Source organism: Trypanosoma melophagium (genome assembly GCF_022059095.1).
Source record: "Trypanosoma melophagium isolate St. Kilda chromosome Unknown ctg27segment0, whole genome shotgun sequence".
Taxonomy (NCBI): Eukaryota; Euglenozoa; class Kinetoplastea; order Trypanosomatida; family Trypanosomatidae; genus Trypanosoma; species Trypanosoma melophagium.
Window position 1 is genome coordinate 436,684 of NW_027125158.1, and position 27,627 is coordinate 464,310.

The 27,627-nt window shown below is 38.2% G+C and overlaps 8 protein-coding genes across 8 annotated transcripts; all 8 read left to right on the plus strand.

Moving 5' to 3' along the window:
* Nucleotides 1-789: 789 nt before the first annotated feature.
* Nucleotides 790-1,626, plus strand: LSM04_005047 (Fatty acid hydroxylase; the record flags this gene model as incomplete). Its single annotated transcript, XM_067333536.1, has 1 exon — nt 790-1,626. One exon carries the CDS (start codon nt 790-792, stop codon nt 1,624-1,626), a length of 837 nt encoding a protein of 278 aa, XP_067190480.1.
* A 1,181-nt stretch (nt 1,627-2,807) lies between these two features.
* Nucleotides 2,808-16,841, plus strand: LSM04_006504 (Dynein heavy chain; the record flags this gene model as incomplete). Its single annotated transcript, XM_067333538.1, has 1 exon — nt 2,808-16,841. The coding sequence occupies one exon, from the start codon at nt 2,808-2,810 to the stop codon at nt 16,839-16,841; it is 14,034 nt and encodes a 4,677-aa protein (XP_067190520.1).
* Nucleotides 16,842-17,847: 1,006 nt separating this feature from the next.
* LSM04_005461 (uncharacterized protein) lies at nt 17,848-18,411 on the plus strand (the record flags this gene model as incomplete). Its single annotated transcript, XM_067333539.1, has 1 exon — nt 17,848-18,411. One exon carries the CDS (start codon nt 17,848-17,850, stop codon nt 18,409-18,411), a length of 564 nt encoding a protein of 187 aa, XP_067190497.1.
* Nucleotides 18,412-18,701: 290 nt separating this feature from the next.
* On the plus strand, nt 18,702-19,295 carry LSM04_002441 (Thioesterase domain; the record flags this gene model as incomplete). Its single annotated transcript, XM_067333540.1, has 1 exon — nt 18,702-19,295. The coding sequence occupies one exon, from the start codon at nt 18,702-18,704 to the stop codon at nt 19,293-19,295; it is 594 nt and encodes a 197-aa protein (XP_067190434.1).
* A 278-nt stretch (nt 19,296-19,573) lies between these two features.
* LSM04_006660 (Metallo-beta-lactamase) lies at nt 19,574-20,749 on the plus strand (the record flags this gene model as incomplete). The annotated part of the gene is made up of 1 exon (XM_067333541.1): nt 19,574-20,749. The coding sequence occupies one exon, from the start codon at nt 19,574-19,576 to the stop codon at nt 20,747-20,749; it is 1,176 nt and encodes a 391-aa protein (XP_067190525.1).
* Nucleotides 20,750-21,536: 787 nt separating this feature from the next.
* LSM04_003126 (uncharacterized protein) lies at nt 21,537-22,200 on the plus strand (the record flags this gene model as incomplete). Its single annotated transcript, XM_067333542.1, has 2 exons — nt 21,537-21,710; nt 21,775-22,200. 2 exons carry the CDS (start codon nt 21,537-21,539, stop codon nt 22,198-22,200), a joined length of 600 nt encoding a protein of 199 aa, XP_067190446.1.
* Nucleotides 22,201-22,556: 356 nt separating this feature from the next.
* Nucleotides 22,557-24,650, plus strand: LSM04_005330 (uncharacterized protein; the record flags this gene model as incomplete). Its single annotated transcript, XM_067333543.1, has 1 exon — nt 22,557-24,650. The coding sequence occupies one exon, from the start codon at nt 22,557-22,559 to the stop codon at nt 24,648-24,650; it is 2,094 nt and encodes a 697-aa protein (XP_067190494.1).
* A 384-nt stretch (nt 24,651-25,034) lies between these two features.
* Nucleotides 25,035-27,077, plus strand: LSM04_003715 (GNAT domain; the record flags this gene model as incomplete). The annotated part of the gene is made up of 1 exon (XM_067333544.1): nt 25,035-27,077. The coding sequence occupies one exon, from the start codon at nt 25,035-25,037 to the stop codon at nt 27,075-27,077; it is 2,043 nt and encodes a 680-aa protein (XP_067190457.1).
* Nucleotides 27,078-27,627: the final 550 nt, after the last annotated feature.

Here is a 27,627-nt window from a genome sequence, read left to right on the forward strand (position 1 = left end):
TTTTTCTTTTTCTTTTTTGCTTCTCTGTGTACGTCAGATGGCGTTCTTTTTTTTTTGCTTTTTGTGGATTCCATCGTTTTTTTTTTTTAGCTTCTTGGGGAAAAGTGGGGGTCCAGATGATTCTTACTTTGCACCTTCAACCCGCTCTGAGGAGCGAAAAAAAAAGAGAATGTTCTGCAATACTAACAACAACTTCCTTTTATCAATAGCATCTACAGAGATGTTTTTCTTTTTCTTCTTTTTCTTCTTTTTCTTCTTCTTTTTTATCTTTTCCTTCTTTTCTTGCTATTGTTCGTATGCCTGTATTTCGTTCCTCTCCATATTAAGACTTAATATGGTAGTGTGCATCTGTATGTGTGTTGGTGGGTGATTTCTTGATAAAGGAAGTTCCTTCTTATTGATACTACCTATAGTCTCGTGGGGGTGTGAGCAGAGTTCTGTGGGTAACGTGGTCTCTAGTTAAAAGCTTTCATTGAATGTAAGAAAAGTGTTTATTATTTATTTATTTATTATTATTACTATTGTTCCCAGAAATTCATATGACAGCTTTATCTAGATGAAAAAAGAAAGTTTGTGAAATGACATAAAATTCTACTGATACCAGGAGATGGTGATTGGATCTAATAGCAAGTAGACATATATCCTCACAAATGTGAGAATTTCTCCTTATTGGGGTTTATTATTAACCTTACACTTTCTCTCTCTTTTTTTTTCCTTTCTATTTATCTCTTTATATATATATATATATATTGTTAGAGATTGATAAAATTCCGTAATAGTATTTTCCAAATGGACATTGCCTTTGACATTTACACCGCGGTGCTTCCCGTGGACCGCGACTCCCTGCGAGATCAGCTCTTTGTCTTTTGGTTTATTCTCACCACTGGAGGTATTCTCCTCTATCTCACTTTCGCCTCCATCTCTACATTTATTTTCTTCTTTGAGTTTGAGGCGACGTATTTTCCCCGCACAATTGACAAAGGCGATCATAAAGCGGAGTTGTGGCGGCAAATGCGGCATGAGATTTTTATTGCGGTGGCGTCTATTCCCTTTATGGCGGTATTAATGGCCCCCGCCTCTGTTCTCGTACACCGCGGTTATAGTAAGATATACTATAATGTGGAGGACTATGGATGGATGTATCTGTTTAGCAGTGTACTGTTTTTCTTTTTATTTACAGATTGTTTGGTGTATTGGTTTCACCGTGGTCTGCATCATCCAACCCTTTACCGCTATTTACATAAACTGCATCATTCATACAAATACACCACACCCTTTTCCTCACATGCGTTTAATCCATGTGATGGGTTCGGACAGGGAGTGCCATACTACACATTTGTGTTTCTCTTCCCTATGCATAACTATCTCTTCATTCTCCTCTTCTTGGCAGTCAATATGTGGACAATATCAATTCACGATCAGGTCGACTTTGGAGGTCATTTTGTCAATACCACCGGTCATCACACGATTCACCACGAACAGTTTAACTACGATTATGGGCAGTACTTCACAGTGTGGGATCGTATTGGGGGAACGTACAAACCAGCACAGCAAACACATCGTCTGCCCATATTCCAGAGTGGTGGACGCATAGAGGAAGAGAAGTGTTGTAAAAAGTTAGGATAAAGAGCGAAAGAAAATAGAAAAAAAAAAGAAAAGAAAAAAAGAAATGGTAAATAGTGTTTTGTGTATCAAAGGAAGTAAAAACGACAAAAAAAAAAGAAACAATAGGGGAAGAAAAGGAAGTTGTCAACTAAGGAAACGAAAAAAAAAGTAAAGAAAGAAATGTAGTGCGATAAAACAGAAGAAGCAAAATTAAAGAGACTTATACCTGGAAGAGTTCTGATGCTTCGATTAAGAGTGTATGTATATATGTATGTATGGGGGTTTCCCGTTACTCTTTAAACTTCCCTGACTGATGCTATCATTCTTGCTTTTTGCCCTTACGCCCCCTAGTGGAGTTAATCTCTATCAAGAAGTGAGGGATGGAAAAAAAAAAATAGATGTCAAAAGAAGAAGTAAAAAAGAATATATATATATATATATCGTATCTTGGGATCGGGAATAGTATAGAATTTAGGATATGCGGAACTTCCTAAATTAATAGATTTCTCTTATAGTAAGAAGAAACCGTAGCGAGAGAGAAAGAAAAAGAGAGAAGGACCTATCCAAGGAATTGAAAAGCGATTGTTTTTTTTCTTTTTTTGTAGTACCCTTCAATCTTGATGTTTAAGTAGAACATGAAGCGATAAAAAGAGCAATAAAACATCGTATAGAGACAAAAGTTTAACCCTTTCCTTGCACATTTGTTATGAGAGACATTTTTTTTCTCCTTTCTCTCTCCTTCATGGGGTACTTTCACTCCTTTTTTTCATTGTTTGCTTTTTAGTTATTTTATTTTATTTTCTCTGTGTTGGGGGGTTTTCTTCTTTTTACCATAAACCCCATCACCCTATGGAAGGCATCTATCTCTGGTTTTCTGTCCCTTTCACTGTGATTCTTTTTCTTTCTTTTGTATCTCTAATTTCACTTTGGACTTATTTCTATGACTTTTCTTTCTATATTTTATTTATTTATTCTTCTTTTCTTTTTCTAAATTGTGTACTCTGCAAGGATTTTTTTTTCTTGTTCTTTGGTGTCTCTGTCTGTCTCACTGTGTGGCCACACTTCTGGAGCAGCAGTGATTCCCCCACGTCCTCTCCGAAAACAAAGGAAAGAAAGAAATAGAAAGAAAAAGGAAAAGAAAACGCAACGGAATTCACTTTGGAGAGAAGTGATAAGAAATAAAAGCGAAGAAGAAAAAAACCATGGGAAGTCATGTGAAGTTTGACATGGTCAATGACAACATGATCCCAGAGAGTCACCCGGAGTGTACGGCGTGGATGGTCCGTCGACTGCAGGAGGAATTACAGTGCGATGAGGCCGATATCAGCGGTAGACACTTACGCCTTATAAGTGAATTCCTCGTTGGCGGTGATGAAATGCACGCTCTCTTCTGTTATTACCGTGGATTCATGCAGGATGAGTCTAATGAGATGGAGTTCTTATCACCAGACGGTAAGAATGCGGTTGCGGTGGTGGAACTTTGTATTGTGGATACTCTGCCTGTCATTTCCAACCGTGAAGTGGTGGAGGGAATGTCTATGGACTCCATGTACTTTCTCCGCCTAGATCCCGATAAGTTAGTTGTGCCGGAGAATATTGATACTTCCATTGCATGGGGGGTTTGTCGTGGAGGAGATCTACTCGAGAGTTTTCTGCGTACACTGCATTATGTGATTACACCCACCCTGTTGAGCAATCGCTGGCCGGACAGTATTGAAAAGGATGTCCGCTCCTCACTCTACCGCTTTATGGCGTCCATGACAGAAAACGTCAATCGCCTCAAAGGACGTACAGTGCTGTATGTGCCCAGTGATCTCGCAGCCGGTGTGGCCATGGGTGAAGCGCATCATGATAGAGAACTCGTACAACGCTTTGAGGCCGCCGTTATTCACTGGACACGACAAATTAAAGAAGTAGTGGGAGATAAAGATGCGGGACTCACAGGAGATGCAGCGGGGCCATTGGAGGAAATCGCATACTGGCGTTCACGAGCAAGAGATTTGGGGAATATTCGTGCACAACTTAATCGTGCGGATGTTGCAGGTATTGTGGGTGTATTAAAGGAAGCCAAATCATTTTATTATTTGGAACCCTTTTTAAATCTTATTGCAGACATTGAAAAAGGAACGGAAGAGGCATTTGATAATCTGCGATTTTTGAACACGTTGGTAGAACCATGCACAAAGTTGTCAAAGGCTGAACCAAAAGAAATTCCAGCGTTGATTCCTGATGTACTTATTCATGCGCAGTTAATCCTTATTTACTCTAAGAGTTATAAAAAGGAACGCTTTTTCCGTCTTCTTAGATTGATATCTAATGAGATTATTTACCGTTGTAGTCAGAAGATTGATGTACCGGCTATTCTTAATGGAGATGTTACAGATAGTATGGTAGCACTACAGCACAGTGTTGCAGCAGGTGAGGCATGGATTAAAGAATGTCACAAGATGCTTATTGCCACACGCAAACGATTTAAAATGGAAAAAGGTGAAAAACTTGACGTGGATGAATCTTTTTTAAATGAAATTGATGGTTTTGTACGTCACCGTTGTCAGAATTTGTATGAAATTTGCAAAGCTCAATTACAATTTGGATTTAAAGGATTCCGTCAAGAAGAGTCACATGGTTCTGAACGTGGAACTACTGGTCGTCATACACGTGCTTCTCATAGTAGTTTCTTGGGTGATAGACGTAATTTGACTGAAGCTAGTTATGGTACACCAATCCAAGTAAATGACTTGGATTTAAAGGTTGTACCTGTTAATGAACTCTTCGCTGGTCGACTTCCAATATTCAGTGGAAGCAAAGGACCAGAAATTGAATCACAGTTATTAGATATTCAACGTGCTTTTAAAGGAAAAATGGAAATGCTTCGTCAACTTGATTATGATATTTTAGATGTGAAATCAACTCGTTGGGTGGATGATTTTCGTGCATTAAAGGTTGATATTGATAACCTTTCTATGCTGCTGCAACAAATTATTACAGCCGCTTTTGATAGTATTAATACAACAGAGATGGGAGCAGAATATATTGAGGCGTTTTACCTCATCGCAGAAAGTGAGGAACTTTTATTACAATTGGATCGCTGCAAAGACAGAGTTTTTCGTCTATTGGGAGAAAATGTTGCCATGGTACAAGGAATGTTACAACGTTACTTTAACAAGGATCCTCCTGTTTTTTATTTACATCCACCTTTTGCAGGTCATGCGATTTGGGCAGAAAATAATGCGTATATGTTAGATAGTAGTTCCGCTGCCCTAAGACATTGTTACTACTTGCGTGATTCACCAGAGTCAACTGATATTATGATGTTATTTGATCGCCTTGAACGATCGTTGCGAGAATCTATGCGGCAGCAATACACAGATTGGAAAGCAGGACTCCCATCAAATCCAAGTGAATATCTTGATCGTTTTCTTATTACAAAACGTCCAAGTGCTGCAAAGTCTGGTCCTGCCTTATTTGATGTGAATTTTTCACAAGATTTACTCTTATTATTTGCCGAGGCTCGTTATTGGCAGAGTCTTGGAGAAACCATTCCATCTAATATTATGGATATTGTTTCTAAAGAGGAACGATTACGTATTTTCCGTGAAAATGTTGCCTTGGCTGTTCGAGCACACAATAATGTGATTCTTTCCTTAACAAGAGAAGAATGTCGCCTATTTGCATTACGTTTGAGTTTTCTGGAAAGTAAATATTTACCAGGAATGACACGATTATGGTGGAATTCGCAGGGAATTGTGGAGTATTTTGTGCGGGAGTGTCGTCAACAGGCAGAACGTGTGCAGAATATTGTGGATGAGTTTAAATACGGTATTGAATATGTGGATCATCACTGTAAAGCTATAGCCGATACGGTGGTGGTTATCTTTGAAAAGAAGAAAGTCTACTCTATTGAAGGATTTGTAGAGAAACAACAACAGCATCGTGAGGGGATTTTAGAAAAACTACAAACCATTCATCATCGTCTGGTACAAAAATTATATGATTTACTAAATTACTTCCGTGATGACTACGTTGATGATGAGTCTGTGCGATCGGAGTGGCATCGCTATGTGGCAAAGGTTGAATTAAAGGTAGAAGAGGCTTTACGTACAATGGTTAAACGTACACTACAAACCGTAGAACGGGCTCTTCCATTAGAACCATCAGAAGATCGTATGGAAGAGAAGGTATTTAAATTAGATGTCGTAATTACGGTATCTACAGATACCAAACCACATATTGAATCCGTCCCATCTGTGAAAGAGTTAGGGCATCAGGTGAATGGTATTTGTAAAGATATTATTGGTATTGTTAAACATATTCCACGATTGGAGGAATCCTTAAAGGCAATTGTGGCAAAAGAAACACCAGAAGAGAATGAATTACTAAAACGTGTTCAATTAGATTATGTAAATCCTAATGAAGACAGTGTCGCACTACGAGGATCATACTTTGAGTATATGACAAGTGAACATGATGCTATTCAATGTTTACGTCGTATACGTGATTCCTTTGATGCCGTGGAAGAGAAAGTACGTGATAAGTTAAGTCAAACATGGCAATTACATCAATCTGGTACAACAGACAGTTTATGGACAACACAGAAACAAGATCGTCGTATTAAACAAGGATGGAGACTTGAGGATTACCGTATTCACATGGATCATGTCGCCCAAAGACGTGAGGGAATAAATAAGCAAGAAACCTTTTCAGATGTTCTTTTCTTACAACTAGACTTTACAAAGATGAAAGAGACTTTCCGTGTACAATGTCAATTGGTGATTAAGCATTATCATAGTCTTTTATATGCAGATGCTAAAGAAGAGATGGATCGTATTTATAACTCTTTTGTCACAACACTACAAATTCTAACTAAAGAACCACAAACACTGGATGAACTTGGGGATCAAATTAAGAAATGTGCTTCTGCTTTTGAAGGACTTACAGATATTTCTGCAAAATTTGGTCCTATTGCCGATACTTTTAAACTTATTACGAATGATCTTTACAATTACGGTAATGTTGATCCCGAAGATGTTCGTCGTTGTGAAGGATTACCAGTAGCCTTTGAAGAGTACTCTGATCAACTTGTGAAAGCACGACAATTGCTTGCAAAATATAAGGAACAATTCCGAAATGATTTAGAAACCGATTTACGCTCGCTTGTATCTAATTCATATGCTTTACGGCAAAAAGTGCAAGATGAGGCTCCAAGGTCATATGCATTTTCTACTGCAAATGCTTTTGCCCAAATTGGAGTACTTGAACGTCGGGCACAGGAATTACGAGAGACAGAGATAAGTCTTAAACAAGGTATTGATATCTTTCACTTGGATAAACCACCATTGGATGATTTAACAGCTGCTGAGACAGAACTTAAAGTTTTACGTACTATTTGGAACTTATGTGATGAATGGCGTACACAAAGTCGTATGTGGCGTACTATGTACTTTATGAAACTTAATAGTGAAGAGATGTTAGATGTCTCTGAACGTATTAGGAAAGATGTTCTTCGTTTACGTGTAGAACTCCAACATACAGATGTATGGGTAAAATTAAAAGAAGAAGTAGAATTAATGAAACGTTTATTACCAATAGTGGATGATCTTCGTACGCCTGCTATTCGTCCTCGTCATTGGGAGTTTCTTAAGGTACAATTGGATGCAAATTTTGATATTGAAGATGAGAAATTTTGTTTAAATGATTTAATGAAAGCTCGTGTGGAAGCACATGCGGAGTTTGTATCTAATTTGGCAACTTCTGCCCGTGAAGAAATGAAGATTGAAATGGATTTAGAAAAGATACGTGATTTCTGGGAAGAGGCAGTTTTTACTATTGAACCTCATCAAGGTTATCATAAGATTGCGAGTGTGGATGATATTAATAACGTTCTCGCAGAACATCTTGCCATGTTAAGTACGATGAAAATGTCACGTTTTGTAGATAGTTTCCGTTCAAAAGTGGTAAACTGGGAACAGACATTATCTATGGCAACCGATACGATTGAAGCGTTATTAACTGTACAAACAAAATGGATGTATCTTGAGAATATATTTATTGGAAGTGAAGATATTAAACGTAAACTTGCAGCGGAGTCAAAGAAATTTGATAGTATACATTCACAATGGCTTTCTATTATTTCACGACTTATCAATGATCCTAATGTTGTACGTGGAACACGAAGAGATGGTCTTATGGATCAACTTAATGGTATGAATAATGATCTTGAAATGATTCAAAAGAGTCTTGAAGGTTTTCTTGAAGATCGTCGTCGTGTATTCCCACGATTTTACTTTTTATCAAATGATGATTTACTTGAAATTCTCGGTCATACTAAAGAACCAACGAAAGTACAACCACATTTACGTAAATGTTTTGAAGGATTATATCAATTATCACTTAAAACCGTACGACAAAAGATAACCGCTGAAGGAATGTCCTCCGCAGATGGAGAATCTGTTCCATTTATTCCCGCCGTTCAGGTGGAGGGATTACCCGTTGAGTCATGGCTACGACGAGTTGAGGTAAAAATGCGAGAGACTATGCAAAAACGTATTAATGCCACTTTAGATGATTTACAGAAAAATGTATTTGATTCTGCTAAACCTATTTCTCGTGATAAACTCAAAGCATGGGTAGAACGTAATGAAGGACAATCACTGATTACGGCGGCTTGTATTAATTGGACATTTTTAACGGAACTTGCTATAATGGAATATGGTGAATTACACGCTGGTGGACTTAGTCTGCAACGTCGTAAAGCTTCTCCACTATATAAAGTATACAAAAGATGGAAAGGTATTATTAAAAAGTATTGTCAATTAGTTCGTCAACCTCAAAGCCGTATGCAACGTAATAAACTAGTTGCACTTATTACTATTGAAGTACATTCTCGTGATATTCTTCGTCAATTACTCGCCACACGCGTACATCAGGAAGATGATTTTGAGTGGTCACGACAACTTCGTTTTTACAAGGAAGATGATGATACCACCGAACGTCCACAAGATGCTCCTAAAGTGTGTATTGTTCGACAAACTTCTGCAAATGTGCGATATGATTATGAATATTTAGGAAATAGTGGTCGTCTCGTTGTAACTGGATTAACTGATCGTGCTTATATGACTCTTACAACTGCACTACAACTACACCGTGGTGGTCTTCCGCAAGGACCTGCTGGAACTGGTAAGACAGAAACCGTAAAAGACCTTGGAAAAGGAATTGGTAAATATGTTATGGTATTTAACTGTTCAGATGGACTTGATTATAAATCGGTAGGTCGTATGTTAAGTGGTATTGCTCAAACAGGATCATGGTCTTGCTTTGATGAGTTTAACCGTATTGAGGTAGAAGTGTTATCTGTTGTGGCTCAACAAATTTTATCCATTCTTACTGCCGTTTCAGAACGTAAAAATCGTTTCCTCTTTGAAGGATCAGATATTCCACTCAATTTGAATTGTGGTCTCTTTGTTACAATGAATCCTGGATACGCTGGACGTTCAGAATTACCAGATAATCTTAAAGCACTATTACGACCTATATCTATGATGGTACCCGACTTTGCCCTTATTTGTGAGATTACACTACTTTCTGAGGGATTTGAAGAATCTGAGGTACTCTCTAAGAAGGTATCTATTCTTTATGAATTAATGGAGAAACAACTCTCTAAACAAGATCATTATGACTTTTCACTTCGTAATATTAAAGCAGTACTTGTACAAGCAGGAAATTTAAAACGTGAAGATTTCCCAGGAACAGAATCTCAACTTTGTCTTAAAGCTATGAGTGATATGAATTTACCCAAATTTGTAAAAGAAGATGTTCCATTATTCCTTGGTATGTTAAGTGATTTATTCCCTGGTGTCGTACCAGAGGAAAGTGGTCTTGGTGATCTTCGAACGGCGGCTGAAGAAGAACTTAAAGAAGAAGGCCTTCAAGTAAATGAACATATTGTCACAAAATCACTTCAATTATGGGATACATTACGTACACGTCATGGTGTTATGGTGGTTGGTCAAACAGGATCTGGTAAAACAGTAACATGGCGTAACTTAAGTGGAGCATTACGTCGATTAAAGGAACGAAATTGTGAACCTGGTTTATATGAACCCGTACGTGTTTCTTTACTTAACCCTAAATCAGTTACAATGGATGAACTCTATGGTAGTTATAATCAAGCTACACGAGAATGGAAGGATGGTATTCTCTCAGATATTATGCGACAAATATGTCGTGATGTTACAGATACAACATATAAATGGATGTTATTTGATGGTCCTGTCGATACACTTTGGATTGAGTCTATGAATACGGTATTAGATGATAATAAAATGTTAACACTAAACTCTGGAGAGCGTATTACGCTAAATCCTACTGTTCGTATGTTATTTGAAGTACAAGACCTTTCCCAAGCCTCACCTGCTACTGTTTCACGTTGTGGTATGGTATACTTTAGTGTAGCCGATCTTGGTTGGAAACCATTTTTAAAAACTTGGTTAAAATCTCGCTGGAACTTTGAAATCGCCATGGGTTCCCCACGTCCAGATGATACGATTCAAGAATTAGAAGAATTCTGTAAAACCACTTTAACAAGTGTGTTGGAGTATCGTCAAGCGGAGTGTGTGGAACTATTTCCCACTTCGCCGTTAAGTGTGGTTCGCTCCTTTACTCGCATGTTTGATGCACTCGCTAATGTCGATGCGGCGCCGTGTGTGCCTGGCGGTGCGGTGTACGCCACTTCACACGCCGGTGAGAATTATTTACCGCAATTGCGAATTATGGCCACTTTCTGTCTCATGTGGTCTGCGGGTGGTTCACTAACGGTGGAGTCTCGTCAAAAACTGGATGCGTTTATCCGTGAATTGGATTCCTCCTTTCCCTCTACGGAGACGATATTTGAATATTATCCAGATCTCGCCTCACTGCAGTGGAAGAACTGGGAGGATCACGTGGATTTGCAAAAGCCATTTGCCCCACCGCCTGGAACACCATATCATAGACAGATTGTACCAACGGTGGATACGGTGCGTTATCAGTATATTGTGGGTGAACTGGTACGTAGTCAGGTACAGTTGGTATTGGTTGGAAATACAGGGACAGGGAAATCATTAATTGCACGACAGGTGATGCGTGCGTTAAATAATGATAATTATGTTACCACACAGTTAAATTTCTCAGCTCAAACTACAGCTAAAAATGTACAAGATATTATTGAAGGACGTATGGAGCATAAATCTAAAAAGGTGTGTTGTCCTCCAGGTGGACGTCGTATGATTTGTCTTGTAGAAGATCTTAATATGCCTGCTAAAGAAAAGTTTGGAGCACAACCACCATTGGAATTACTGCGTCAATGGATTGATAATGGTTTCTGGTATGATCGTAATACACGATCACGTCGACAAGTAAATGATATGCAACTGCTTTGTTGTATGACCTATGGAAGACCTGATATTACACCACGTTTAATGAACAAGTTAAATGTATTCAATATTACTTTCCCTTCAGAGTCTGTCATTACGAAAATTTTCACCGCCATTCTTTCACATCGTCTTGAAAAATATCCTGAACTTCACAAAATGGTGGATGCTCTTGTAAAAGCCACTATACAAACCTATCAACGTGTTTCTAGAGACTTACTTCCTATTCCAAGTAAATCTCATTATCTATTTAACTTGCGTGATCTCAGTAAAGTATTTCAAGGCATTTATGGTTGTTATATGGAAGCTTTACAGTGTAAAGAACATATGGTGGCCCTTTGGGCGCATGAATGCCTACGTGTCTTCTCTGATCGCATGAATGACGCTAACGATAAACAATGGTTCCGCAATATTATCTACGATAAACTAGCGAATGTCTTTCAAACTAAGTGGAGTAATATTATGCGTTCTCGCTCTCGTGAGGCCCGCTCGCAGCCAGTAAATGAACATGAAAATCCCTTATTTGTAGACTTCTGGGATGGCGAATATGATGAGATGGCGAAATACCGACTCGTCCCAAGTATGGAGGCTCTGCGAGAAAAAGTAGAAGAAGGTCTCGAACTGTATAATGGTGAACCGGGTGCACGGCAAATGCAACTCGTTTTCTTCACAGACGCGCTTGAACATCTTTGTCGTATTCATCGTATTATTAGACAACCACGCGGAAATGCACTTTTAGTAGGATTGGGCGGTAGTGGACGATACTCTCTTACTCGACTCGCCACATATCTCGCAGGATACGGTATTTTTTCTATTGAGATTCATAAGAAGTATGACTCGGATAGATTTCATGATGATCTACGTGCTTTATATAAAGCATGTGGTTTAAAAATGCATCAAAAGGTGTTTTACTTTTCTGATAATCAAATTATGCAACCATCCTTCTTAGAAGATCTTAATAATATGCTCTCCACAGGAGAAGTTCCAAATTTATTCCCAAAGGATGAATTACAAAATATACGAGATTCTGTTTACAAGGAAGCTATAGCTAGTGGGTGTCGTGATACAACGGATGAAATGTATAACTTCTTTATTGATCGTGCACGTGTAAATTTACATCTTGTGGTGGCTATGTCTCCTGCACACAAACTCTTTCGTACCCGTTTAAGACAATTCCCTGCATTAGTCTCATGCACCTCTATTGATTGGTTTGTGGAATGGCCAAATGAGGCTCTGCGTGAAGTGGGTCTTCGATATCTTGAAGAGACTCGTGAGAATAATGAAAGTGATGAACATTTAGCGGCTATTGCAGATGTTTTTGTTCATATGCATGATACTACGAGTAGCACTTCTACAGAAATGTTAGAACAAATTCATCGTTATAATTATGTTACACCATCATCTTATTTAGATTTGGTTCGTGGATTCCGTAGAATGCTCTCTCAAAAGCGTGAGGATATTCTTGAGCAGCGTGATAAACTTTCTAATGGTATGGCAAAATTAGAAGAAACAAAATTAGCCGTTGGAAAAATGACAGAAGAACTTAAGGTACAAGATGCCAAATTACAAGAAAAGACACAAGAAGTTAATCGTGCTACAGAGAGTATTCAACTTCAACAACAAAATGCAGAAGAGCAACAAAGTATGCTCGCTGCTGAAAAGGTTAAAATTGAGCACTCCAAACGTTCGGCATTAGCAGATCAAGCAGAAGCACAAGCCGATTTAGATCGTGCTATGCCAACACTTCTTGAAGCACAAGCGGCACTTGATAAACTTGATAAGAATGATATTAATGAAATCAAATCTTATAAAACACCTGCGGCTATGATACGAACCGTTATGGAAGCTGTACAAACAACTTTACGAAGAAAACTTGACTGGGATGAAGCAAAAAAATCATTAAGTGAACCTAAATTTATTGATATGTTAAAACATTATCATGAAAATAATGATATGACAGATCAACGATTATTAGATAAGATTGAAAAATATGTGAAACGTCCTGATTTTACACCAGGGGCAGCAAGTGCGGTATCAAAAGCTGCAGGTGGACTCTGTCAATGGGTAATTGCTATTCATAAGTATGGAAATATCTATAAAGAGGTACATCCTAAAATTTTAAAGAATGAAAATGCCCAACAGAAGGTTCGAGCACAAGAAGAAATGTTAAGACAGAAGGAGGAAAAACTTCAACGTATTATGGATGAGGTAAAACAACTTGAATTGGCTTTACAATCTAATATTGATGAAAAAACACGTCTTATGGCAGAAACAAAAGAAACACAAATGAAATTAAATCGTGCTTGTATTATTGTAGATGGTCTTGAAGGGGAACGTGATCGTTGGATTGAGTCTATTGCCCGTTATGAAGCCGCACTTGGAAATCTTATTGGTGATACACTACTAGTATGTGGTTTTCTTTGTTACTCTGGTGCTTTTACGGCGGATTACCGTCAGAAACTGTGGCTTAGTTGGATTAAAGAAATTAAACGTATACAAATTCCCATGACGAAAAACTTTGACTTTGTCGATTTTCTTGTGGACCCAACGGAAGTACGTGATTGGCAACAAGCGGGACTTCCCGGTGATGACTTTAGTAGAGAAAATGCTGCGGTGGTTATGCGTGGTACACGATGGCCACTTATGATTGATCCACAATTACAAGCCATTAAATGGATTAAACGTATGGAAAAAGATAGTGGTTTAAAAGTAATTGATCAAAAACAGGCAGATTTTCAAAAAACTATAGAATATGCTGTACAATTTGGTTGTCCTCTGCTTTTACAGGATATACTTGAAGAAATTGATCCACTTCTTGATTCAGTTATTTCTAAAGCTATTGTTCGAAAAGGAAATAAATCCATGATGAAAATTGGAGATAATTATGTGGAATATAATGAAAGTTTTAAATTATATATTACAACTCGTTTATCTAATCCACATTATACACCAGAAACGTGTACAAGGGTATGTTTACTTAACTTTGCTGTTCGAGAAACGGGATTAGAGGAACAATTACTTAAAATTGTTGTAGAAAAGGAGAAACCAGAGTTAGAGCATGAGAATGAGCAACTTATCCTTGATACAGCAGCAGCAAAGAAGGAAACGAAACGTTTAGAAGATGAAATATTAAATCTTTTATCTACTTCACAAGTATCATTGTTGGAAAATCAAAAACTAGTGGATACCCTACAGTCTGCTAAAGTTATTGCCACTAATATTAAGCAACAATTAAAAGAAGCTGAAATTACATCTGAAAAGATTCAAAGTGCACGTGAACAATATCGTGAGTGTGCCCGACGAGCATCTATATTATTCTTTGTATTAGCCGATTTGGGTTCAATTGATGCTATGTATCAATTCGCACTGGATTCATATATTATTCTATTTCAAGGAAGTATTAAACGTTCAGCGGAAAAAATTATTACCCATTCACTTGAGGAGCGAGTAAAAACATTAAATGATTGGCATACTAGTGCGGTATATGCAAATACTTGTCGTGGATTATTTGAAAAACACAAATTACTTTTTGCTTTCCATATGACAATGCGTATTTTACAGGCAGAGGGTCACGTAAATTTGGAAGAATATGTATTCCTTATGCGAGGAGGACAAGTTTTAGATAAACAAGGACGTTTACCTAATCCTGCCCCTTCATGGTTATCAGAACGTGCATGGAGTCATATTCTTGAACTTGATAAACTTACTAATTTTCATGGTGTTGCAACATCTTTTGAACAGGCTCAAGAATCATGGCATAATTGGTTTTTACAAGAAAATCCAGAAAGCACAGAATTACCTGATGAATGGCAAACTCGTACTGCGGATAACTATATTCAACGTATGATATTTGTACGTTGTCTTCGTTTAGATCGTGTTATTTTTATGGTGTATGAATTTATTGAAAAACAACTTGGTGCCCAGTTTGTTGATCCACCTCCATTTAACTTAAAGGATACCTATGAAGAGAGTGCGAATGTTATACCACTTGTCTTTGTTCTTTCACCTGGTGTGGATCCAACGAATCAATTGTTGGCATTAGCACAACGTGAAGGACGACAGCTTAAAACTCTTGCACTTGGTCAAGGTCAAGGAGAAAATGCAAAGCGTGCGATTCAAGAATGTGCTCAAACAGGTGGATGGGTATTTTTGGCAAATTGTCATCTTATGGTCTCATGGTTAGTAGAGTTGGAAAAGATTATTGAAGATTTAGCAGAACAACGACCACATGCTGATTTCCGTTTATGGCTTAGTTCTGTTCCTACACCACAGTTTCCTATTGGAATTCTACAAAAGGCCATTAAAATGACTACTGAACCTCCTACAGGTATTAAATCAAATATGCTTCGTCTTTATAATCAATTTTCTGAAGAACAATTTACGGAACATGCTGGTACTAATCCACAGTTTTACCGTAGTCTATTATTTGCACTTTGTTTTTTCCATTCTGTATTATTGGAAAGACGAAAGTTTGGAAATCTCGGTTACAATGTGGTTTACGATTTTACCACCTCTGATTTTGAAGTATCTGAGAATATTATAAAATTATATATTGGTAAAATGCCAACAGATCGAGTAGAAGATATTCCTTTTGTTACTATTCGTTATCTAATTGCAGAAGCTTCCTATGGTGGACGTGTTACAGATGATTGGGATCGTCGTGTATTAAAGACATATATTGAACAATTTATGTGTGAAAAAATTATAACAGAGGAACGTTATCCACTTTCTGCAGCTGCAGAATATTATATTCCTGCTGAAACTACTACATTACAATCATACAAGGATGAATGTATGCAATTACCTATTACGGATCCACCAGAGGCTTTTGGTCAACATGCAAATGCTGATATTTCAAGTCGTGTGGCAGAATCTACGATGCTTTTGGAGAATCTTATTAGTGTTAATACTACATTAGCACGTGGTGGAGGTTCAAGTGCAAGTTCTGCTAAAGTGGTATCTGAAGAATCACGTTGTCTTGAAATTCTTGCCTCTCTTGAGGAACCAAGTAAGGCGGCTATTCCAGCCCTTATTGACTATGATGCTGTGTATGAGTCTGTAAAGGAGGATACCAATAATGCCCTTAATACGTGTCTATTACAAGAAATTCAACGTTATAATGTACTTCTCCGTAAGATTATTGCCCAAAAGAAGGAACTCCGTCGTGCGGTAAAGGGTGAGGTGGTGATGAGTGATGAATTAGAGAGTGTTTTCACCGCCCTTCTCCTCGGACGCGTTCCACCCCCGTGGACGAGTGCGTATCCAAGTATTAAACCCTTGGCCAGTTGGTCGATGGATCTCGTGGAGCGTGTGGAGCAGATGAAGCAGTGGGGGCAGCGGGTGCCTAATGTATTCTGGCTCTCCGGCTTCACATACCCCACCGGCTTCCTTAAGAGTCTCCAGCAGCAGCAGGCCCGCCACGATCACATCTCCATTGATCAGTACACGTGGGAGTTCACCGTGCTGCCCAGCGAGGAGCGGACGATTGTGCACCGCGCCAAGAAGGGGGCGTACGTGCGGGGCATCTTCCTCGAGGGGGCCGGCTGGAACGCGGAGACCCGCACCCTCTGCGAGCCCCGCCCGCTGGAGCTCATCGTCCCAATGCCCATCATCCACTTCAAGCCGCGCCTGCGGGGGGCGAAGAGCGGCGCCGGGGGGACGGCAGCGGCCACGAGGAATTACGAGTGCCCGCTTTATATGTATCCCATCCGCACCGGCACCCGCGAGCGGCCGTCGTTTGTCGTCGCCGTCGATCTCGACCCCGGCGAGGCGGAGCCGCAGCACTACACAAAGCGGGGAACCGCCCTCTTACTTTCCACAGATGAATAGAGAACTAGGCTGAGGAGGTGAGAGAAATGGATAGAGAGCAAGAGTGTGTGTGGTGGAGGGAGGGAGGGAGGGAGAGACGAAGAGACGGAGAAGAAAAATAATGAAAATAAACGTAAAGAAGAAAGAAAGAGGAACACTAAAAAAAAAAAAAATAGCTTCAGAGGAAGTGAGGCATACAGATTCAAATGTGTTTTCTCCTCCGTGTATATATATGTGTGTGTTTGTGTGGATAAAGGAATAGATAGGGAGAGGTATATCCCTACAACAACAACAACAACAAAATAAAACAACAGCCGTCTATACATACATACTTACATACACCTACACTCCCTCCTCCCCCATAACACAAGAAATGCGAAGAAAAAGAAAAAAAAACAGTTGATAGTGTATTCACACCTGACACATCATGTATGGTAAAGAGAAAAAACGAGAGAAGAAGAGAGGAAGAATAAAAACAAATAAAGAACCCAAGAAGAAAGAAAAAAGAAGAAACAGCAAAACATTCAATTTATGTAAGTAGCTGCAAGAGTCATTATGCTTAAACTCTTCAACAGATGTATACTCAAATCCCTTCTTATTCGTGCGATTATCAATGGATGAAATTTGAAACTACTTTTTCTTTTACCAATCCAACTCATCTATTTAATACAGTATTAGGAGAGAAAAATCTGAAGAATTAAAAAAAAAAAACGTTTTTTTTTTCTGTAAACCTTATTTTTCTATTATCCTCTTTCTTCTTTCTTTTTCTTTCTTTAGGAGAGTTGCGTACAGCATTCGCAATCTTCACTTTTATATAATAATAATAATAATAATAATAATAATAATAATAATAATAATAATAATAATTCATATAGGTTACCTCGAATACACTGTTTGGTTTGTGTTTTTCTCTCTCTGTATTCCGAGAGGTTGTACGACAACAACAAAATAAAAAAAAAGAGCACAGAGATTATTTAATATCGAAGAATCACAAGAAATAGAACAGGAAACAAAACAATTACAATAAATGTCTCTCTGGGGTGCAGGAGAGAAACGCGTTACCAACAAAAAAGAGCTGCGTGATATAGATATGTATGTTTATACACTTCCTGCCGGACTTCTCGGTACCTATATTGGTCGAGCGCTGCGTTTCCGCGTGGGAAGCTTTGCATACACCGTAAGTACAAAAGACCGCGCCCTCAAGTGCGTAGAAGTGGATGCGGACTCGCTTCAGCCACAGTGTGAAGTAGACAGCCGTAAGTTTGAGCGTGTTGGATTAACTATATCTGAGATGGAGCGTGTGTCTCGACGGACAAGCAGTTACGTGTTAAACGCACCGAGTTTTCCTCGCATTATCTACACAGTACAACAGCAAACAGCGGAGGAGATCACAGGATCTCTCCAGTTGCGTGGAGAGACTCATCAAGTGCAGTGTAGTAAAATAGTGGAGGGTCCTGAACTCATTGTGCGTTGTCCAATTGATACACGGTTGTTTAATGTGCCATTATATTCGCAGTTGTTTGGACTTCTTAGTGTTTCACCACACGTGGAGGTTGAAACGCGTGTTCCATTAAAAGTACTGCAGTTGTGAGAAGCAGATTGGAGTGAACAGAGTGGAAGATAAACGAACAAAAGATGGATGTAATGACTGAAATAAATGGAAAAATTGGGTTGAATGGGGAACTCTATATTCCACAGATCTTTCTCTCTCTCTTTATATATATAGAACATTTCAAATTAAAGCCTTACTTTGTCTAAAGATCCATATGTATGTGATGGATTTACTTCTTTTTTCTATCTATTCTTGGGTTTTACTTTTATTTAAAATTCTTTTTCGTGTTTTTTTTTGTTTTTCACAATGATTTTGTAGGTTTGGGACCAATGAGTACCATACCTTCTCATACACCTATTGAGAACACCAATCGTATTAGCAGCAGCAGCAGAAGCAAGAGCAAGGATACTATGGATGATTCAATAGTTCCTATATCAATATCTAAGCTGCTGGGAACAAAACTTGGTCTTTATGAACTATTACGACGTTCTTACGCTAGTGATGGATCATTACACAGTAGTGATGAGAACTCACACTATTGGTTCATTCCTCCTTCTATACTCACAGAATGGTCTCACAATAGACACGGTACAATTCACGGAGGATTATCGCTTGCACTCTTAATTACATTCTGCAAAGCCCGCGTGGGATTATTATATGGAGATGATAGTGATGTAATACGGGCAAGTGTACAATACTTACGTCCTGTGTATATTACATCACCTCTTGTAGTGCGTACATCTTTGGAAGTTGTAGATAAAAATATAGTGCGGGCCACCGTAGAACTTTACACACAAAAACAAAAAGAAGAAGAAGAACGACAACAACAGGAAAGGAAGAAGTTGTTATTAAGTAGCTCATCTATGCTATGTAGGGCGTTTATTACTATTGCGCGGCGTCCCTCAGTTCATTCACATTTGTAATGTAATTTTATTTTTATTTATTTTTTCTTCGTCCTTCTGAGAAGATGCCATTTTCTTTATCAGTGTCTTTATATTAGTCTACGTTTACCATATATATATATATATATATATATATATATATATATATATGGACCTCTCTATTTGAAAGACTCTTTTTGATTTTTTTTTCTTTCGCTACTATTTCTCTTTCTTCATTGTTCTCCTTTTTATTCTCTCACGCATATATATATATATATAACAAGCACGATAAATGTAAGAGAGAGAGAGAGAGGAAATCAATGTTGATGAAAATGCAATTTGTGCGTGCTGTTATTGTTGGTGCTGGCGCAAGTACTTCTACTCCGTCGTTGAGTTGTATTGCCTCCGGTACACCGTGTCCAACCTGTACAGAAGCTCTCACATATCATCCTAATAGTAATAGAAATAGTAATAATAACCGCAGTGACGGTAATGAAGCTGTCAGTAATATTAATAAAATGAGGAATCATCGTTTGAATCCGTGTTTTCTGTTACAATTACGACACCCAACAGATGGTACAATACACAATATATTAATTGATTGTGGGAAAACATTTCGTGAATCGGCTATTAAAGTACTTCCTACATTTGGTGTATCTGACCTTACTGCTGTAATGCTTACACATGATCACGCAGATGCCGCATTTGGCTTGGATGATCTGCGTGAGTTTAACCGCCCCGATACACCTCTTGACGTCTTTGCAGATGAACGTACACTACAATCTATGCAAAGAGTTTATCCGTACTTATTCCCAAAAGATGGATCAGCTGTTGTCGGCGCCTGGAGAAGGAATAAAACAGGATTTATTGCCGCAATTAAGTGGGAATCCTTTACACCATTAGAAAAATTAACGGTAAACATTTTATCTCGTGTGGGAAATGGCAAGAAAGAGAATACAGCATCCGATGCAATAGTTACTACCACTGCTAGTAGTCCTATTAGTAGTAGTACTAAGGATGATAGTAATCGTAGTAGTGTAGCCTGGTTTGTTGTGCCTATTCCTGTATTACATGGTGATAAGTATTACTCCAATGCATTCCTCATACCCATGCATAATGCGAATGAAAAACCACGTCTATTACTATACGTATCCGATATCAGTGTAGTGGATGATAAATTCTTTAACGATGTCGACCGTGCAAAGACATTACTCGGGGTTGACACATCTACACCTATTGAAGTTCTGATACTTGATATGTTATCACACAATGTCTATTTCGCCCATCTCCACGTTGGTGCGGCTATTGAGGCCGCAGAGCGAATAGACGCCAGCAAGACTTTCTTTATTGGTATGTCGCATGCACTAAATTACACCACACTAACAGAATACCTCACGGAATTGGGGTTTGGTGGGAAAATGGCTGTTGGATTTGATGGATGTGTGGTGGCTGTTGGGAATGATGTCCGTGAAGGGGAACTGCACCCGAACTTATGAGAGAGAGAGCGAGTGAGTGTATATATGTGTGGGAAACACACAATAAACAAAAAATAAAAGAAAAGAAACGTGAATTCAATAGAAAGAATAAGAGAACAAAAGTCCAGCAAAAAGGATTAAAAAAAGAGTGTATTGTCAATGATATATATATATATATATATATTTGTGCTATTTATCAAAGAGCCATGCTCTCAACCAGCAAAGAGTTTGAAGCAAGAGGCGTAAAGGGAGAAAAATAAAAATGAAGTATATCTGCAGATGTTGTTCTTTTTTCTTCTTATTTTTATTCCTAGTTGTTTATTTTATTCTTTCATTCCCTACTTTTTTTCGGAATCACCCTTTTGTGCTTTATTGACAAACAAAATTTCACTGAGTCCTTGAAAAGGAGAAAAAAAAAAGATATATATATAACAACAGAAAACGTAATAATAATAAAGCCACGAGAGAGAGAGAGAGAAAGAATCCAATGCATCCTTCTTTATTCTGAGAAATGAATATATATGTGGTGTCTATTGAATACTCTGTTGTCAAGCCTAATCCCTCGCCTGGGGATGAGCAGATGTGCCGGTTTTTAAACCGCGCCTCCAACCGGTGTCTATTACTTCACTTATTCGGTTATGTGCATACAAAGCGATATGAGGATCACCCTTCAAACAGTCTCCACACAATAAGAACAACAGCACAGGAAAAAGAAAACGAAAAAGAATAAGAAGAAACATCAAAAGCGATAAATGATATTCAAGAACGTACTGTCTGTGTACATGTGCATGGTATTTATCCTTACTTTATGGTATTACAGCATGATAAGCGGGTTTCTGTGGTACAGTTTGAGGCACAGTTAGAGACCGTAGCGGCTTCCGTACTGGGAATAAATAATAATAATAATAATAATAATAATAATAATAATAATAATAATAATGAAACTCATTTACATTTAAAAGGTAATCATACATCTTGTAATGTAAAAAAAAAGAAGAACCTTAGATGCATATTATCAGCAAACATTATGTGCTGTATGCCTTGAGAGCTCTGCCACAACAAATCCACCGGATCCACCAATTTGTACAGACTGTATTCATAACCGTACGAAAACTATTCTTCGTGTAGTAACACGTCGTCGTTGTGTGGAGCGGCGCCTACGATTAATTGAAACAACGTGTTTACTTTGTATTGGATCATGTGGAGAAATAGGCGGTTTAAATTCTCTTAGTTCTAATGAATTGGAAGACGTGGAAGGTATTCATTTTGCTATTACTTGCAGTCTCATCAATGTGACCACTTCTGTTCAGAGTACGATAGATAAAACATATAATAAAAAGGATGATAATAAAGAAGAATATATACCAGAAGGGTGTGTATCTATTGATTGTCATCTCTCGTTTGAAAAGCGACAACTCTTTCTGCTCTATTTACAGTTGATGGTATTAGAACAATGTGTGAAGGATGTGTAAGGGCTCAATGTTGCTTCCTAATAGTTATGATGATTCTTAATTGCAGGAACTCCTTTTTTTTTCTCTGTTATTTCTCCCTTCACATATTTGCACTAAATGGAGAGAAGTATATTGAGTTAAAAGTTCACCGTAATAATAACCAATTATTATTATTATTATTATTATTATTATTATTATTATTATTACTATTATTACTATTATTATTATTATTATTATTATTATTATTATTATTATTATTATTATTATTCTTTTTTTATTTTCTTATTTATTCTCATTCATAATGGAGTCTTTTTTCCACACTCACACACACAAAGAAAAAAAAAAAGAAGGGAAGGAAATAGAAGGAAATTTACGGAATGAGACGACTCACTATAAAGAAGGTGATTCCACCACCACTACACTGTCTCTCTTTTCTTACTACGAGAAGATATACATCTAATGTAGAAGATAATTCTGCTAGGGAACTGCAGGCATCTAATGCAGATGCGTTGTATTCGCCATTTCTCTCTTCACTGTTAGATCCACCAGCAACTGTAGTGCTGGAAGATGCCGCTCGCACATACACAACGATGAATGTGGTAGATCCACCAGTGCGATATGATCCAAATTCCCAAAATGTTGATACTTCATCATCTTCAACACCAGCATTGAAGATGACGGAGAATGATAAAGATACAAAATATAATTCTGAGGAAGAAGAAGAAGAAGAGGGATTTATTGCAGCTGCACATCGTAATGGTAAACTTTGGTCGACCTTTGCTACTACTACTACTTCTTCCTCTAATGGTTCAGAACCACCTGCGTGGTTTCGTAAACTTTGTGAAGATTTATATTACCGTCGAAATAGTGAGGATGATATGGATGCCACAGCTTCTATAAGTGATATTGAACCACAGCAACATATGAACGATATGAATACCACCTCTAATGCTGAAAATAAGGAGAACGATGGTGGTGGTAGTGGTGTAGATCCATACTTATGGCTTCCATTTAATCTTTTAGATGTGACTGAATACAACGTAGGACCTTATGTGTTTCCAAATACGACAACATTTTCACATGAGCAACGTACGTTATTATGTAACGGTGATACTCGTAAAGAATATATTCATTTTTGCAGTACTTATGCTTTTCCAGATCGTTTTCAGATTCCAACTTCTGTAGGTACTCAACCTGCTAAGTTATACGTAGATCCACTTCAAAAAACTCCTGTGGTGTATATTCAACTTAATGATGATTTCCCACCTGCTATGTGGTTACCTGTTAAAGGTACGGCCGCAGCTGTACGTCGTGTATTAGCAGAGTTTGCATCTATGGCTGCACTACATCGTGATTGGCATCATGAGGAATTTGAAGAACGTTTTGCGGCAGCAGCAAGAGTCCTGGAATTACAACGTATGCCATCTAGAGATAGTGATATCCTTCGTTTTATGGCATATGATGCCCGTAACACACAATTTGTCTTTGCCCCTATAAGAGAATTTCCTAATCAACAGGAATTCTTTCTTGGTGAGCATGATGATCCAGAACGTCTGATAGAGCACATGGATCTTTGTCCGTTTCTCTTTGCAATTCCTCACATGCGAACAGTGGTAGATCTCCATGCGGAACATATGATTCCCACAATTGAAGGTCCTGGTGTGGCAACATCACTTTACCGTTGTATTTTCTCTAAATCCCTTTTATTTGTACAAGTGCAGCTCTCTGCGGAAGTAAAACTCCCTCCACAAGACCCGGAAGCTTTTCGTTTTATGTGGAAAGACTCCCAGGTAGTACCTAAAATGCATATACCCGTATTTGTTCGTGTAATTTGGCCAGATAATGAACGTATGTGTGGTGGAGGTCAAATCATACGTCGTCTGAACCGTTACTTTAAAACAGAGTTTGCCTCTGATATTCCTGTGGATGCGGCGATGGCATTATTGTATGTAATGCAGTGGGCAAAGGAATTCCCAAACTTTTTAGGTGTTCGTGGAATGCGAGAACGTCTGGCGCTATTAGAAGAAACCATTGCAAGTTGTGCAGAACCACCGCAGCTGTATCCCGGTACACGTGAAATTCCCAATCCCGAGTACACAATGGCAGAACGTCTGGGAATGCATGTGCAGTATTTGGCCCAACTGCGAGATCCGGAGATCGCTTTAACGATTCAACGATTACTGCCAGAGGCTTCAGCGCCTGTGCGTATGGGGTGTGCAAAGGCCGCCCTCATCGCCGGTGATAGAGAGTTATTTCGATATATTGTTAGTAGTGAACCGCCGGGGCGTATGCAGACGTATATGACGAAACTCGTACGAAAGCGGAAATCACGGGATTTGGTGGATGGAGAACCACGATTACTGGAGGAACAGTATGAGTTTGCGGCTCCGTTGTGGACTAGGCGGGGGACACGTATTGATACAAACACGCTTGAAGGTGCTGTGGATGCACAAGGAAGACTCAACGGGTAAAAATTGCTTTCATTTCTTTATATATCTGTGTGTGTGTGTGTTGTTATATACCTTTTCTATATATATTGTGTGGATTTCCTCAGAAAAAAAAAACAGAAAGGTGTTTTAACTTGGAGAGACTAATGGAGTGAAGGGGAAAAGGATGATCCCTGCCGTATTAAGAGTTTCACAGATTAATTTATATATATTCATCTATGTTTATTTCTTCTTCTTATAAAGTAAAACTATACAAAAATAAATAAATAAACAGATGAAATGTTTATATGTTTCATTATTTGTTATGAATATTTCTCTTTTTCTTTTTTCTTTTTTTTCTTCGGTGTCTAACGTAATCCACAGAGAGGGAACGGTTATTTTGATTACGTAATCGTCTGTTTTAGAGAGATGGCCACCAAACGTCTTAGGGAGGAGGAGGAGTGCGAAACTGGTAATTGCCATGAGCAAAAGCCACGACAAGAAGAAGAACAACACCAGAAAGAAAAAGAAGAAACAGAACAGAATGAACAATTACAACCACAAGAACAACAGGAAAATGGAACAAAGCGATCTCTGCGTGAGGCACGTTTTGAAGGACGTGCCATGAATGAAGATTTTCATCATCGACTCGGCCCCTACGAAAGACCAGACGAGGCGGCTGATGTGGAAGAATTAATGCAGGGACATGAGGACTTTGGAGATTTGCCAGAAGATCGTCGTTGTGCATTATTAAAGTCTGTGCGTACATTAGCCCAGAAAGCCACAACGGCGAAGAATAAAAATCAATTGGAACATCTAAGAGTAAAGGCATCACGCCTCGTTGGATTTAAAGACACCGCACGCAAGTCTGAACTTATTGCGGCCTATCGCCATTTAGTTCGAGCCGGGGAATTACAGGAGTCACCTGCAATAGAGGAACTTCTTCTTCGTAAACGTGGTAAATCACATAGTGGTGTACTTGTGGTAACCGTATTTATGGGACCTGGCGAGTTTTCATGTCCAAAGGATTGTCATTATTGTCCTAATCAACCTGGTATTGCACGTTCATACTTACTTAAGGAACCAGGCGTTTTACGAGGATATCGTAATGGATGGGATCCTATAAAACAATTCTATGATCGTGCTAGTGCGTTAGAAAATAATGGTCATGTTGTGGATAAGATTGAGTTAATTATACTTGGTGGAACTTTTTCATTTTATCCAAAGAAGTATGCGGAAGAATTTTTTGCTGGATTTTTCTACGCTGCTAATACATACTACGATTCTGCTTCATTACGTCCTATGAAATCATTACAAGAAGAAATTACTCTTAATGAAGAGGCTCGTTGTCGTATTATTGGTGTTACTGTTGAGACACGTCCAGACTATATCAATATAACAGAATTACGTCGTTTTCGTATGCTTGGTGTTACTCGTGTACAACTTGGTATACAACATCTAGATGATGATATTTTAACAATAGTAAATCGTGATTGTCCTACAGCCAAAACAATAGTTGCTATTAAACGTTTACTAGATGCAGGATTTAAAGTGGATGCGCATTGGATGCCTGATTTACCAGGAAGCAGTTATACAAAGGATCGTGAAATGTTTGAATATCTATTTTCTACAGATAATGAGAATTTTCAGGTGGATCAGTGGAAGGTTTACCCTACAGCAACTGTTCCGTATACAAAGATTGAGGAATGGTATCGAAATGGAATTTATAAACCATATGCAGAAATAGATAATGGTAAATGGATGGTAGAACTACTTGTGTATATTATGGAAAGTTGCCCACATCGAATTAGACTTAATCGTATTATTCGTGATATTCCCACCACTTATATTATGGGAGGTGAAAAACGATGTAATCTGCGACAAGTAATTGAGGCTGAAATGAAAGTAAAAGGTATCCAATGTAAAGATATACGTGAACGAGAGTGTAAAGGAGCCTCCGTAGATCGTAATAATACGAAACTATTTATAGATGAATTTCGAGCAAGTGATGGTACAGAGTTTTACATATCTGTTGAGAACATTGAACGTACCACACTGTATGGACATTTACGACTACGTTTACGTGATGATAGTAGTATCCACAACTCTCTTTTTCCAGCATTGGAGGGATGTGCTTTAATTCGTGAGTTACACACATACGGCCGTCTAGTGGCAGTCTCTTGTCCAAATGCCGGTAATGCCGCCCAACATATGGGTGTTGGTACACAATTAATGCGAGAGGCCGAACGCATAGCAGCGGCTTGTGGCTTTACTTCGATTGCAGTTATTGCAGGTGTTGGTGTGCGGCGATATTACGCTAAATTGGGATATGAATTGCAGGATACATATATGGTAAAGCGGATTGCGGCAGATGGGGGTAATGTGATCACAGAGGAACAGGTGGTGCAGGATGATGATAATGAGAATGTTGGATTCTTTTCTAAAATGAAGGGATTTTTCTTTGGTAAGTGAAGCACTATGGGGACAAGAGAAAAAAAAAAAGAATGAAATAGGAGATGAGATAGAAGGAGTTTCTCTCCTGTTTATTATTATTATTATTATTATTATTATTATTATTATTATTATTATTATTATTATTATTATTATTATTATTATTATTATTCAATATTCCATGTACATCGCAACGTATATTCGTAGTATACATATATACATATGTTATTATCACGCATAATGGAAGGAAAGTATCGTTTCTTTCTACCCCCTAACTAAGTAAAGACGAATAACAAAAAAAAAGGAAAGTAAATAATATTGATACTCTGATGTGAGAGGAATATCGAGGTAAAGAACAAGCAAAAGTAAGAAAAAAAAAAACACATTTGACGAGAACAAAGCCAGAATGTATATAATTATATATGTTTTTCTGTTTCACTACTGTTTTCTGTGTATATATGTATTCTCCATTTGACATCATTCCTTTTCTTTTTAATTATTATTATTGAGAGTTTTTTTTTTTCGTTCCTTCATAGGATTTGCCGTATAGCGTTGCATAAACAGGCAACTT